At 31.6% G+C, this 17036-nt stretch overlaps 1 protein-coding gene across 1 annotated transcript in view; it reads right to left on the bottom strand.

Moving 5' to 3' along the window:
* Positions 1-2644: 2644 nt before the first annotated feature.
* Positions 2645-17036, bottom strand: part of LOC149426231 (ras-like GTP-binding protein rhoA) — a 636906-nt gene continuing 622514 nt past the window's right edge. The window contains exons 6-7 of the mRNA XM_089636151.1: positions 14547-14696; positions 2645-3869 (exon numbers count right to left, since the gene is read on the bottom strand). Of these exons, the coding sequence (XP_089492277.1) occupies positions 3789-3869; positions 14547-14696 (231 nt within the window). The 3' untranslated portion in view covers positions 2645-3788. The remainder of the gene's footprint in view (positions 3870-14546; positions 14697-17036) is intronic.

Genomic DNA, 17036 nt, shown 5'->3' on the forward strand with positions numbered 1-17036 from the left:
CACAGAATATTTGAACACGTAGAACAATAATTATGAATACTAGACTATGTTGATTTAAACGTTTTAATAATAATATTTATGTATGAACTATCTACAATTTGTTTAAGCTTTGCCAAAACACAATCATCATTTGGAGATAAGTTATAGATTGAAATATAATATATTTTGGAATTACGAACTTTAAAAACCCATATAATCTTTTTTTTGTGTAATTTTAAAGACGAGTTTATGAAAAATACTATATAAGACAATCATCACTACATTTTATTACAAAAGTTGATAACTTCAGTTGATACTTTTCAGTGGTATTTACAAACTGAATAAAGTTTAAAATACAAAGATTTACTTACAATGTTTTAAAAAATAAAGATAATTTATTTGATACAAATGATAATTAGTAAAATTTATGATCTAATATTAATATGTAACAATTAAAGCTTGGGTTAAATATATATCTACATGGTGTGCTTCTTTTATGTAACACAATAATCCATTTACAAAAATATTCAATCAACAAAACCAAAAAGAAAACATTCTTTGGACATAATATTTGTTTAAAAAGTAAATATAATCACATTTATTTCAGGTTCATTCATCATTTTTCAACAAACAATGCATTTTATATTTAAATTAACTCTTTAAACTACTATACACATAAAGCAAATATAGGAAAAATTATTAATTTCCATGAGTTATGTTCAAAATATCATGTGCCTTTGTTTCAATTTGATATTCACAATGTGGGAGTTCGGTCAGATTAAATATTCATTATGCAAAAGCATTGAATACTGAGATTTACATATTTATCAACACCATAAAAGCATTAAGGGCGGCTTGCACCAACTATCGCAAATTTTATCTTAAATTTTATTTAACTAAACGAATTTAAGACCCTAAATACATTTAACTTAAATGTGTTTAGTTGCGTCCTGCACCACGCAGTTGGGTGGCGATTTTAGTTAAACGTCATTAACGCGTCGGTAAAACAGTTACCGCCATTAACGAGTAAATAAAACAGCTACGATGTTTCATTTTACTTGAAGTGTCAAAATATTTTGTGATTGTGTGTGTGGTTTAATAGTGTGTTCATTTATTTTATGAAGAAAAAGTTAAAGCAAATAGACATAATGATGAAATAAGACAAAAAGAGCTGTTGTTGGAATTAAAAATAAAACAATTATCCGACAAATTTTGTTTTTTATTTCTTTTACATATTATATTGTTTTAAAGTATTATAAGAATGCTGTAGGTATGATTAGAAGTTTACAACCTTGAAAAGTATTCCTCGATAAGGAGTGTTAGCTCCAAGTTACGAGCACCTTGCTGATGTTTTTATTGGTGTTGAATTTTAACTGAGGTTCAATTTCTTGCGCTAATAATGATGTCGTTTCTTTACGAGATGAAATCTTCTTTGAAACTTCTTGGCATTGAGTGTTTCAAATAAATAAATATGAGTAGAGCTAAACACGTTTAACTCGGTTAAACAGCCCCTTTTGGGTATTTAACTTTGACAGTTCTTTAAACGCATTTAACGAATTAAATTTTGTGGTGCAAGACGCCAAGTCAACTTAAATCAAATAATGTGTTTAAAATGATAATTAAACCAAATTTAACTTATGGTGCAAGCCGCCCTAAGTGTAATAAATATATTAAACATAAATACGTATTTAATTGTTTATAAAGAGAATCTTTACCCCTGTACAAATCAAATAAAATAATTTAAAAAAGTGATTTTAGATTTTCACGATGAAAAGAATTATCGTGATTTATTTTTGGTGTTATTATGCCGTGTTGCGCGTTCCTCTCCTTTAGCAAACGTTTCGGACAATGTTACAGTGTCTATAATCAGAGTTAAGCGTTTTCTGAAGAAGAGGAAGCGCAACAAATATCCCAAAAATAAAAATCACGATAAAATAACTTTAAATTTAAATCAAATCAATTTTGTCACATATTGTAAGACCATGCTTTATCGCATTAATTAGCTGATGTTATTTAATAAAATATTTATGTTTATAATTTAAAGTTGCAAACAAAATCTATGTGTAATGGACATAAAACAGGTGCTGATTGTAGGCCATTATAACAAAACGATTATTATTTACAACAGTTTTAAAAGATTAAATTCTTAAATTGGACTAAAATAGACAAAAAATATATTTGCGACACTGGGTGCATTGTTAATGATAAAGTAAAATATGAAAATATCAAATTTTACGAAATTAATATAATATGTACAATCAAAGTATCAATTCTGTACATTTTAAAATTTCATTTTAATCATTCACCTAAGCAATTAATCACTACGTAGATTTTGTTTGATAACGTTGTTTTCAAAATATCGGTTCATTACGTCAAATTTAATTAGTTACAGTGAATTATGATGAGTGTTTGTAAATCTAGACATCAATTTAGTACAATATTAACAATGAAGGATTAACAATATAAATCTGTTTAATTTGATAGAATAAAATACTAGTTGAAAGCATGCCTAGTTTTAAGATATATTAAAAAAGGAGAAAATTTGATTAAATTAAATCATAGATGATATAACGGGAGACCATACGAATTGAAATATCGTATGAAATTCATTCGAAGAGAAAAATTACTTGAAACAAGGTTTTCGTTCTTGAAGTCTATTGAATATAATATTATAGAAGTTACAGTATTCAAAAATTGTAAAGAAAGATTTGAAAGAAATATTTATAGTCACAAATACTATTTAAAGTCAAAGAAGTAAGTGTTATTTTCATGCTTCTAGAAGTACATACACTGGAATAGTTTATATAATACGTAGGTTGTCAATACCTTTTTGGGCATTATTAAATTCTATCGGTTCTATTTACAAGGATGTTGATAGCATTTTAATCATATGCACAAAAAAAAAAATTAAAAAAAACACCTATGCATGCTTTACATTCAAAAGGTAAGTATTTCTACTTTTTACTGACGAATTCTTTATAAGTTTATCGGGCTTACATACATTTACCAGAAAATGATCAAAACCAATCAATCAAACTGTCTGTCGATATTTATCAATCTTGTATTTGATTCCAAAGTTTGTGGCTATTATTTATACCACCAAATCTGTATCTTTATTACATAGAAGAGTGTCGATTGGTATCGACATCAACTCCCAAGTAAGACTTGCGAGTACTTCGGTTGACTTTAAAATTTCAAATCGGTTTTATAAATAAGCAATATCGGTACTGAATTTCTGTAAAGACTATTTACACTTTGATGCACCTATACAAACTATTAGTACCTATCTTACGTAGTTCGTTCGTACATCAGATCAGCGAGATTTCACAGATTAGTGTATTTCAACGCAATCGACCATTGCCTTATCATAAATGGGTCTCTTCCAAGTCATCGATAAGTCCATACCACTGAGAGCTCCGTTGCAACAAGTCTTTCTGTTACATGCTTCGTTTATGAGAAAGAAGAGAAGAAGAGAGATTACAACGGATCCTTCAATGGTTTAACTTAGAGACTGTTGATCTGCAATAAGATCAGTGAGGTTAAGAAGAGCATCAATCAGTGCTTTTGAACCTTGTTGTAAGATAAATAGGTCTCTTCCAAGAAATATACATTATATAGCCCTGCCAGTGATAGCTTCTTTCTAACCTTCCTAGATGGATAGGTTCAAATGGGTATTTCAGTGGTATCCATTTAGAAATCGTTCGTTTGTTCAAGTCTTGGTTACGAGTGTTGTGTTGAATAGGGTGGGCGGGGGGCGCTCACAGCTCGTGGCCCGGGGGCGCTGAGGAGCTGCTACCCCCGGCTAGGGATCACATGACGCAGCAGCTCTTGGCGCGCCCCTTCAGCTCGGCCTTCAGGTCCCGTTTGCTCTTGCTGCGGCCGACTTGCTTCTGTGAACAATTAAATTATATTTTTTAATAAAAATAAATAATTAATTTTTGACGCTTTCGTGTTAATCTAGATTAACCTTGCAGGTGTTTGTTAAAATAATATTTTTACAGCGCCATTGAGGTGATTTTTCACAAAAAACGTCGCTATCAATTATAAAATTATTATTATAAATTAATAATATGTAAGCAATAATGAAGCGATTTTATGGTGCTACAACGGAGTTCTGAATGGTAGGCCTATAATATCCGAAAGGCACAATCTGTGTTTTTTTTGCGTCAAATATATCATTTTTTTAATTAGCCCACACGGTAGGCCCCAAGTCACTAAACGTAGAGAGCCACTTGGGGTGACCTTAGGCAGAGGTGTTGGTTATCCAATAAAAGGTTCCCGGTTGTAACTAAATGTATCTTAAGTATAAAGATTATTTAAACGTTATTGTATTTTAATATAAAGTTTATTTAAGACCGATATAAATTTATCTTAAGTCCAATCGAACCGAACAATACATGGTAGGTAGTGCCGAAACAATATGAAATAAACATAAAAACACGTCAATATATTTTGACGGGCGGCAAATCAACTCCACGATAGTGAAATAACAATTCCATCGTTAAACCAGTCTAAACAAAGCGTAAGCCAGTATTATTCGTCTGTTGCTTTCATGTGTGTTTAGAATGGCAAATATAAATGAAATTAAGTGGAAATAAAATATTCCTTTACTAGAAATCAGATGTTTTAGCACGGCATAGCATGACCAGAAAAATGGTGCTATTGAATGAAATTCCTAAAATAGAGGGTTTGTTTAATTATCATTTAAATAAAATAAAATAAAAATCATAATATTGATCTTTCTAAATGTTTAGAATGTCGAAGTAAAAAATCTTGTACTGTAACTGGATATAAAAAAACGTAATAAACATTTGGACTAGGTATATAATTTTACTGGAATAACTTATTTTTAATAACTTTTAAATATTATACCCATCGATGTAATATATGTTTGAGAAGATAATACTATTACATCTAAACGAAATATGAAACAGAACAAGACACAGACAAATAAAAAGAAAACGGTCTCAACTGGGAAATCGAACTCAGGATATAATCTGTCTTACCGGGACAACGCCTCTAACTACCTAAATATTTTACTCCATTATTGTCAATCTCATATTTCAAATTCAGAATTAACAATATTATCTTCAACTGATTTTATACATATTTTTGGCTGCTATTTTTTTGAATGATTACAAAGTTCTAAAGATTTTATTTTAACCTAGATAGTGTCTCGGATACACAAATCAGATTTTTATTTATATAGAAATCCTGAGGTCGATTCCCAATTGAGACCGCTACCTTTATATTTTTCTATGTCTTATTCTGTTTCACGTTTTGTTAAGATTGATTATCATTATCTTCTTCTTCAATGATATACAGGGTGTCCGGGTAAAGTGCGTTAACTTCGAGAGGATGATTCTACATGATAATAGAAATAAAAAATTCCAATGTTTATTGTCCCATTCAAAAAATTTTTTATCCATCGAAGAATATTTACTTTCCTATAAAATTTTTTTACCCCGGGACATCCCGTATTTACAATAATTTAACAATCTCTATATTATATCAACTACAATAGAACGATATCCTTCAGCAATTTGTCTAAAACTCTTTATTATGAGTTCCGCATCTGGTTGGATAGATTACCATCATGTTCTGCATTACGCCACAGCAGTCAATATATAATGGGCTCAGAAACATTTAGTAACAAAACGTCGCACGTTGCCTGCTAATAGCTAATAGTTAATAGCCTTGTTACGCTGAGTAATCACTCCATGTCTTTAGAAAATATCTGTGCCAATTTTCCGCCAATTCATCTAAAGGAAGACGATGGTCGTCTATTATATAATAATAATATGCTGTGAAGGTAATCAATCAATCAATCAAGCAGAAGGTACTATACTTCCGATCGAACATTTATCAACTTTATGATCAAAATATTTAATCAGTTTTGTTACAATTTGGGAGGAAACCATCCCGGGAACCATTCATCGGATAACTAACACCTCTGCCATGTCACCCTAAGTCGTTCGCTACGTTTGTTGATTTAGCAAGGGTGACAGGGTTCATGGGGTAAGGATTGTCTAGGTCTTGGCGGCGGATGCTTCTGCCCACCTACTGTGTGGCGAGCAGAGATGTGCAAAATGGGTACCCAAAACCATTTGAAATGCAAAATGGAAATGGGTCAAAATTTTTCCATTTGAAAATTCAAAATGCAAAATGGTTTTTAGAAAAGCATTTCAAATGCAAAATGCAAAATACCTATTTTTAAAATGCATTGAAAATGCAAAATGGTTTCTCAGGTCAAATAATTAAAATAATCATAAAATTTTTAAACAATTTTGTCATTTAATAATGGACATCAATGTAGAACAAACATATTACATTATGGTAAATCCAAAAACACCACGACTACAGATTATGAAACCACTAAAAATTTGCGCGGGACTAATGTTGCCAACGTAAAAACATAGAAACTGCTATCTAACATTTAATATTACAGCGTCATGGCCCCATGTTCAGTATTTGAATCAGTATTTTTTGTAATGGTATCACTCAATTGCCAGGGCTCCTACCGGGGAGCAACTTGACAAATGTAAATTATCTCTCATAGCGAGGTTGAGGACCGACTGATATTTGGGGCTTATGAAAAAAATATGAGTGGAGATAGTAGAATGTTGCAAAAAAGCATTTAAAATGGAAAATGCATCGAGAAAAGCATTTAAAATGCAAAATGCAAAATGGTTTTTAGAAAAGCATTTAAAATGCAAAATGGAAAATACCCATTTTGCATTTCCATTTGAAATGGATTTATTTGAAATAAATCACATCTCTGGTGGCGAGCCGGATTCATACCCTTTTCCTTCCCAGATCTTCCACTCCTTTCTCTTATTGAAAAAACTCTCGATTCAGCATCAAGAGTGGAATAAATGTAAAAAAAATTTAGTTATAACTAATCTCTAGGTCTTAGGTTTAAATAATAATTTATCAGTTGAAATAAAGTCAATAGCCAAATATCACAATTTCAGAAAGAAGCTTGCCAACTTTTTGATGGGTGAATGTGATAGTGTTAGTTGCCTGTTTCTCATACTCAGATAATGTCGGTAAAATATATGTGTGAATAAATAAGTATCTACATATATGAATGTATGTGTATATATGTGTGTGTACATATATATGTATATATATTCGTATGAATATGTATGCGTCTATATATATGCATAGGTACTCCCATGGCCGCTGTGCCCACATGATGCAGAGATGGGGCCTTAAAGAGTCGGCAATGTGTGAATGTGGTGCGGTGCAGACCACCGAACATGTGGTCAACGAATACCCGCTACATTCATTCCCCGGCGGGATTGATGAGGTTCACATGGCGACTACTGAGGCCCTAGAATGGATCGCAGACATAGATGTCCCTCTCTGACCCCCCACCATACGAAAGAAGTAGAATATGTGTGTGTGTATGTGTGTGTGTGTGTGAGGGTGTGTGTGAGGGTGTGTGTGTGTGTGTGTGTGGATGTATGTGTGTATACGTGTATTAACGCGCTTATGCATGCATGCACACATACACAACTAGAACAAAGAGTTATGTATATGATCCACTCCTGCACAATAGCATGTCTTATGCTTATTTATTCTTTTTTATTTAAGTTTTTCGTTTTTATTTTTTCAATTTTATGCATGTCTTATTCTTCTTTATTCTTTTTTTATTTTTGTTTTTCTGTTTTATATTTCCGTTCTAAATTTTCTACTGTAATCCTACCTATTTTCAACACGTATATTTAGTTCATATATTCACACTAGACCACACATAACTATATTCAATTGGTCACCATGAAACAGGCAGTCGCCCAGTATGGTGATTTAATGAATCATATATTAAAAAAAAGGTTTGACCGGTTAGTAAAAGAGTGAACAAATGTGTCGGGTTCCCACTCAGATGTCGTTAATTCAATTCCTCTGTTAGCTAAAGTACTCCATCATTGTATACTAATATTTACTTATAATGATGGTAGTAGTTTTTAAAATATTTTAGGATGTGCTGCTGAAACGAGACCGAGTTCATATCACGTGATACGCTAGGTTGAATCCAGTGGCGTCGTGTAATGGAATAGTTTTCGTTTGGTTTTTAATTGGAAAAAAAAGTCATCGAATAGCAAAATGATGTATATATTTTTACTCCAAGTAAGCTGGTTGAAGACACCCATAGACATCTTTGATGTTTTTTTTAACTATCTTCAGTTAAGTAAAATAAGGGATAATAACATTTTAATTCAATCCATGATCTGCTTGTTGAACTTCAATGGAAGGTACCTACATACATTTTGAAATATCCAAAAATAATCCCAATCGAAAGATTAATGGTTTAATAAATGTGTGATATTAATAGTAAGATCTACTACCTACATTTACTGCGTTTGTAACGCGTAATGGGCGTAATATGAAATAAATATATATTAGAATGTAGTATTTAAGGAAAAAGATTCACCATTGCGACTGCCCCAATATGTGACGGAAAATAGCTCAATATATAATATTTGACAAGAAATGCTTTTGATCAGTTTTTCTTTCACGTCATAAAGTGATAAATTGGCAAGTTTGTCAGAAGTAGTAAATACGAGAAAAACAGCGCAAAATTATCAATATCGTCATTTTTTAACAAAGCGAGTGTACATTTTTTTAACTCGACCATTTTTCATTTCGTCTATCTGTAAATTTATACGTACGTTACGTTTCGTTTTCGAGATTTTAATGGTTCTGTAAAGATTTTTTAATGTGAAATCGTTGTGTTTATTTGGATTTACTGATTTGTTTTTTTTTCATTATCGATGGCCTGGCGCACACATGTGTCAATTGCAATTTGATAAATTTATTAATAATAATACCCCAGGTTAGGTTAACAACAAAATTAATGTGAATATCAAATTTTATATCCATTTTAGATGAAATTAGTAATTTAAATTTACGACGAAACATCTATTTAATAATTTCTTTAAAAAAACACGTAATTGTTTTTACTTAAAACTGCACTTAAATATATTTTGGGATGCGAGTTCTACTGTTCAGATTGCTCAGACTTACTTGATATACATAATATTATTTTAACAAATTATTAAAAGCAATAATTATTCGCTTGAAAAATCCATACGAATTAACAAAAAAACCCGAGTAAAAATAAATGCCGCCGACTGAAATTGAACCCGCAGCCATCTGAGTGCCGATCAGCTGCTATAAACCAATAAGTTACGTCGCGTCGGCTCATTCCAAACCCACCAGATAATTCATTCAAAACTATGTATTAGTATTTCATGAAAAAATATTAATTATTACATTTTTTCAACATAACATTATAATATGTCTTGACACCATCTAGAGGGAAATTCAGCACTAACAAAGCCTTTCTTACAAAAATAAAGTTGGTCGTTAACAGGTGAAAAAATGTAATAAGCAATATTTGTTGAATGAATATGCATTGAATTATTTGGCGGGTTTAGAATAAACCGACGTAGCTTAGTGATTTAGAGCAGCTGACCGGCAATCAGAAGGCTGCGGGTTCAATTTCCGTTGGCGGTATTTATTTTTACTCGGAAGTTTTTTTCAATTTGTACGGGTATTTCAAGCGAATAATTATTGCTTATAATAATTTGTTATCCTTTGTGCTAGGCGTAAAAAAAACCCCGTCTTATAAACATAAATAAATCCTAAACAAAATCATATTACATTTAATTAAGCTAAATCAACAACATCTTATTTAAATTTATTATTATTTGTGACTCCCAAATGAGAGGCCCCAAGTACCTCGCTGTATCCAGGATAGGATATAAAAAAATTTCAGACTTTTCGCGCAGTTGAATCTCAGATGATTAAATTTTCTTCCGACTGTGCAGAAAAACAGACAAACGAAGAAATGCCTCTAATGTTGCCCATCACATACAAAATGCAAATAATTCCAACGTTTTGAATGAGAACGGAGAATTCCTTCAGCGATATGAAATTATGAATGTCTACACTTAGTGAAATACCTCTCGCATTTTGACAGAAGCTAAATGCCTTTATAATTATTTAATGAAACAAAAGATATACGTCAAGGTGGAAAACAGTTTGAGCTTTGTTGAAATGTGAATTTGAACATTTCATCCTCAACTAAAAGTAATAAATAGCATTGCTTTCAGAATTTCAATGTCTAAACGCTGACGTTTCTGTTTCTGTTAAAATACTTTTATAGGCCTAGTTTTACGGTAGACTTTGTAATGGAATAGTATTATTTCGCTGACATCGATGGTAATACACTTTGGGACTGCCGAGTTTGTACTTGTATGTCTCTGGACTATGTTACGTAGACTAGTTTTTAGAGGTGCGGCAGAACAGGCTGGCCTAAATAATGATAAAACTAATATTTTGTTATTTCAGGTGTATTTCCCAATACAATGAAGTATATGGGAAACAAGAAAATATAAAAATGAGCACTAAATAATAATTATATAAGGCTTGATCTTGAGTGAGCTGGAGTGGTGTTTAGTACAATAATTGATTCTTTGCAGTTCATTGCTTTATATTTTAGGTTCTGAAATAATTACGTTATTTGCGTATTTATTGATAACAAAACTCCGTTGCCCAGTTTAGCATTTCAAAATATGTACACATTTGCCGTGTGGAAGGTGAAAAAGACCCCCCACACAGCATCTCCGTAGATTACATAGGACCTGAGGGCAATTATTAATTCATTCAATTTAATTTAAAAAAATGTATAGTAAAACAAGTTGAAGAAGAATAATACGTTATACTCAGTAGTAAGGTGTTGTATTAGTATAATGTTATTATCACTTAAATGCACACATCACGCTTATCTTCTGCAGGAAGTAGGTAGTTTTGAGCGCCCCACAACCCTGTGGTTTCAAACTCTACTCGCTTTATTGAAATTATGTTTTTCTACTCTTCCAGATTTTGATGTGACGCGACTCAAAAATGAATCACTTTAATCACGTAATTTCTTCCTGAGACATCCTCGACTTTCTCTTCAATCAGTTTCTTATTTCTCTGTCCCTCCACAAGTACCAAAAACATCCATTTACCCCTCTCATCTTGTTTATACGCGTTTCATTATGCTCTGCTCTCCTTATTATTAATTTTGTCAGATGTTGTTTAAGTACATACGCATATCAGGAATTTCCACTACACTCGGTATCAGAACTTTTTTGTGAACTCCTAGCCAAGTTGCCTTTGACAACTTTCCAACAGCGACAACTGCATTCAGTCCCCACTGACTAAATTTCCTGCTTTCAGATTTCTTTCAATGTCTTTATCTATGTCGTATCTCAGGAACACACTACCCAACACGTGTATTTATAAAATCATCCACTTGTTCCAAGAATTCATCCTCTTCTTCAAATGCCCTGTCTTTGAATTTATTTACTTGTTTACAAACGTGGTTCATACTAGACAAGACAGTATGCGAATCTTCCACAATGACAGACATTAGCCTCGACACATAATTACTAAGTTAAAAATAATAATTATCATTAAAGGGAATCTCTTTTTGTGCTAAATTTTTGGGAGTTTTTTTAATTTTTAACCTTAAACCAATGCACAAACAAATGATAATAACGCACACAAAGGAAAAAAATGCAAACCGACAATATTATTATTAAATTTTAACATTTTGTGGATATTTATTGTATATAATAAAATAAATACGTTTTTAACACCACTTTATTGTATATATTTTTAAATATATAAAACCAACCGGTTTCGGTTGCCCCTTGCCCCACCACAAAGTTGAAGTACCTTCTCCCTCGTCCATCTTATCTATAAATACAGTGTTATTGATTTAATATATTTTTATATAACCCTGATGAAGGTTCAGGGTGAACCGAAACCGATTGGTTTTATATATTAAAAATATAAACAATAAAGTGGTATTAAAAAAAGTTATTTTACTCTAATATTATTATTAGACATTAATATTTAAGCGTTGACAACCAACAAATTAGAATTTCATACATTTCCAGAAATGTGCAATATAACGGTAACCAAATATATACTTATTGAGGTTAAAAAAATCAACCCCTAAAAACATTTTTTACTACACTATCTATTAAAAAAAAGTTTTGTTTGACTGAGGATTGAAGCTTCCCACCCAGGAATTGGAGTCGAAAAATCTACCAACCTCGCCAAATGCCGATCGGGTAGGACCGATATGAATTTCGTATATTAACTGCTGTAATGTATCCAATTTCAGATATATGCGTAAATGTCTACGTTTCTACGTGATTACCATTGACAACGATTTTATCCGCAGAGTGTCAGCTAGACTGCCGGGAAGTGGGTTAATTTCTCCTTTTAAGATTTACATTAATTCATTTCTGAAATCACAAGTGAAATACAAATAGATATATTTAAAAATAAGATATTCATTTGACAGCAACCTTGAAATACTCCAAAGAAGATTATTAAGATCAATTGGTTTAGTTAGTAATTCAAATAGTATTATTAATAAAGTTAACCCTAAATGATACAATGCTACCCAAAGTAAGACATAGTTGAATAATTCATCATTCAGCATTACGTTCGCTGCTCAGTTGAGCACGCCATTGTAATACATACAGTTTAAAGGAGGGAGAATAATCAACGTTAGTATATACAAACAGGATCATTTCCATACATACGTTTTGCACCTTTATTATTTTGTCTAACATTTCTAATTAAGTTGCTGGCTAAAGGAATAACGTCAAGGCAAAGTTTTCAGAATAAATGGTTGGCCTTCGATTTTTATCGTTCATTTGGTTTAGATTCCAGAAGTACGATTCAATTGAGCATAGATTGCAGAGTAAAGATAATATATGCAACAAAAACTCAAAGAGAGAAAATATTTTTAGATGAATTTTATAAAGAGTGTTCATATAATCAGATATAACCTATTATAAAAACCACAACTTTGGGAAATATACTTTGCTTTGAAAATTAAAGACTTAAACAAAATCGATGATTCAAAAGAAATTGAAATTGTACAGATAATATTTGTTTTTTTAAGAATTATTAGCCAGATATAAAAGATTAGATTTTTTCTAACGAGATTTCGGTAGTTCCAAAGGAAATTAAACTTATTTTATGAAACAACTAACAAACTATTATCCATTTCGATTCCACGATTTTTGTAATATTTCTTGCCACCAAAAACACTTTCTTCAACTTTTATAACTTACAAAAGATCTTTACTGAACAATAATATTATATTATTTAATACTGAATATAAAATGTTCCCAAAAATATTTCGATACTTGGGCATTGCCCGTAAATTTTTGTGATGACTGGTTTCGATAATGTGTTTTATTTTGAAAATAGTTAATGTTTTTGTTATTTTAAAAATAATATATTAAAGTTATTTGCGACAGAATAAATACATATACCAAATACGCGATGGTGTTGAGAATTGGTTACAAATTATGGTCTGAAACTATTATTAGGGTTGAAATTCTTCTATCGGCCACAGATCTTAACAGGCTTTTAAATATTTTTACCATACAAGTCCCAACTCTAAACGACGCGACAGATGAGTATCTCAATGAAGAAAGTTGGCCACAAGTAGGAAATATTCACTTTATAAAAAACCCAAAAAAAAAACTTGCTGAAAGTTCAACAGTCATCACATCACATGGCGGCCATTTTAATAATTCCACCCTCCTCCTTGCCACACTACCTTACTGGCAAACAGTCATATCGTTTTGAATATAAAAGTAGAAGCATTGCACTTTATTTTAAAATATTGTTGTCAAAATAGTAATATTTCCAAACATGAGCATTTAATCTGCACATGGATCATCATTATAAGCATTTAAATATGTAAATTCACTCGAGTTAATTGATGGTACCGTAAAATTAGTTATTCCTGTTAAGAATAAAAAACTGCACTTTCTGGGCTATTTAGTTAACAATTACTTTAAACTTGTAAGTTTCAAAAATGTTTTTCTCAAATCCATGTATTATTTTTTGTCATATTTGTGATATTCCGGAGTTAGTAAAGTTTTCCTGAAAGTCAATTTACAATCTTATGAATCAATGTTCAAATAGAAATATAGATGAAAAGTGATAAAGAGCTGAATAATCTCATGTTTAATTTTAAAAGGAAATGGACATAGAACACCCAATAAAAGTATGTATGTAATTAAGAATTAGTTAAAAAAACTGTAACTTTTTATGCCATATACAACATAAAAAAAATACATTTTTTTTTTTAACTTTCAACTGTTAACGAAATGATCCCGTTTATTTGTGAATATACACGTTGAGAATATTTAGGATTTTATCTATGGAATCAAGTATAAATAATATTGATCGATATCAAGTATTTATTATTGAGATAAACTGAAAAGGAAAACAAATCACATATCTCCGCTTTACGGAAAAAATCCTCTTATAATTTTCCCGGTCTGATCTGTCCTTCAACTTCTCTGATGGAATTCTGTCATCATTCCAGAATCTGTTCATTCTTGCTGATGGCAACATGCTTTGCAATGGAAATGTATGTGTCTTTCTCCACTGCTGTAAAGATATTGTACAAGTTAGCCGTAGTAAAAGTATTTCATTCGGAAAATACGTGATATAAGATGATGTGATGTTACCTGTTTTTGCATAACCGAGTGGTTCTTGTTGAGTTTCCCCAGCGCGGCGAGGGCGGCCACCTCGAAGGCGTCCTTCACCCCCTTAACGGAGGTTTTGGCTGAGGTTTCTACGTAGGTCGTCGCTCCCAACTGTCTACTGACTGCGAGAGCCTGGAAACAAATCAAATATTAATATGTAACTAATTTTTGCAAAATATTACCTTGAAGAAATGAAGTATTAATTGTAGTTATTTGACCTTGAAAATACTTAGCTAATAAGGTAATTAGCAAACAAAAATTGACAATAATAATAATTATATTTGGATAATTTGTATAGCGCCGTTTTTTGTGCAAAATCACCTCAAGGGTGCTTATTTTAATATTTTTTGCATGTTTTTTTCATGTTTACTTCCACGGATGGTAAGTATATATGGCTACTGTAAGTAAAGGATTGTTTTGCATTTCAGTGGAAAATAAATGGTAATTAGGTATCCATACAAAATCGAGGTAAGGCTTTTCAGGCAAATTATTTATTTATGGAAATTCATCCGTCTTAATTTATGTGGGAGTTTTAGTTCCCTTAACATTCCCATAACTGATAACAGGTTCCATGATAACTCAACACAGAGACAATTCAACACACTTTAAAAAGTGATATAAAGTCATTGGAGACGATGAAAAAAAATAAAATTTTATCCTAACCTAACTTACTTAACCCAGTTAATAAAGTTTTTGTTTCATCACTTTCCATGACTTTAAAACTTTTTAAAGATGTGATGAATTAACATTGTGATGATTTATCCGGTCACCCGGATAACTTTACTGGTCTAAGCCTTGATTGCCGTGATATTGTGAAGCATAGTTTGGTTGTAAGTTGCATTCATTGCGATGGTTGATTTGAGGAAATTTAAACCAGTAAAGATATCCACGACGCTTTGACAAATGGATATGTTTAGATACGCCGGCGCTGAAGATTATTATTTTACATATTAACTGTAATTAACGTATGACTAAATGTATGAACGAGAAATTTTTGTGTGAAAGAGAAAGCAGGATTATACATATAAATGGAAAAATCCGCTATTGTATTATGTATTTTTTACCAGTAAGCTTGCTTCAAGTAACTTGAGAACAGTTCCAAAATAAACAGTGTACCCACACTATGTTATTAGTAAGTGCCCACACTGAATATTACTCTAAAATCATCCATAAAATCTCTCTACCAAAGTATTACACTAAAGTATTAAAAATTGGGACTAATCAATCACAAAAATTGGTGCATTTGGGATCACTACATTAACAAGTCTACATCCACACATTAAGGCAGTGCTTATTTTAATAGAGTATAGTTACACATTGTTTGAAGTGAAGAATATATTATTAGTTTAAGACAGCTATCAAGAAAAAGAATATCAAGGATACAACTTTAATAATACGACGAAATGATAATCACCAGAAAATATGCCGAAGTGTTACTTAAATTCAGGTATCACAGTTTTTAACCCTCGTTAGAGAAATACCCCTGGCAAAAAATTTCTTCGGAAATATTCAAAGTTCGGCCTCGAAAGTTTTTTTTTACCTACAGCGCTTAATTGCTCCCTTCGGGCACTTGGTGGAACGAAAAAAATATAAGGACGGGTTATCGTTGGACGAGCTCGAAAGAAATAAAATGCATAGAATTTTTATAGCTCCACAGAAGTGCAGTAAATTTGCAAGTCAACAGGCTGTAAAATGCGACCAAAAGTGCGCCATAAACCAAAAAATACCCCGCGTAAAACAGGGAAATATAAAAAAATCTATCTAAATTTATTTCATAATAATCTCAATGGATTTTTACTAAATTAAATATTCATAAGACGACTAAATTTAAAAATGATTTTTTTAAATTTTATCATGGTTAATATTATACTAGACGGCCACCAAAGTCGAGGGGTAAGGTTCTCGACTAGCCAGCCGGAGGTCGCGCAGGTTTAAATCAAGTGAATTTTATTTGATTAATTTGTGTTATTTCACAATTTACCCATATAAAACCATATTTATATATTATATTTGCGGCACGTTTCGGAGTGAAAGATACTCTTAGTATCGCCGTGGTGTAAAATGACCATTCAGAAATGAAACGTTGTTTGTAATGGTTTTGGTCCGTGTTTGGTGACCAGATCTGAATAGCTAGGTACTTCCCCACCTTCCTCTTCCCCATCTCCTTCCTCTATCAACTATCTTCAGCGTGTGGTTTCACATGCTGAAGGTAGTTAATAGAGGAAGGTTTCACATTAAAAAAAATATATCAAAATAATTGGATAATTTGAATAGCGCCGTTCCTATTTTTTTTCCAGTCAAAAGGAGAAATATGAAATATTTCTGCCTGAAACTGTTTTTCAAAAAAAATAACTCATAATCAAAAGCATACTTGCTGATGAACTATTTAGAAAATAATTGCATTAGTTGATTAATTAAATTAGTTTGTTTTATATAAAGTTTTTCGCCGTCTTGAATTGCCAGTGTTAATAA

Source organism: Hesperophylax consimilis, chromosome 1 (assembly GCF_061612785.1).
Source record: "Hesperophylax consimilis isolate HC1 chromosome 1, BYU_Hcon_1.0, whole genome shotgun sequence".
Classification (NCBI taxonomy): Eukaryota; Metazoa; Arthropoda; class Insecta; order Trichoptera; family Limnephilidae; genus Hesperophylax; species Hesperophylax consimilis.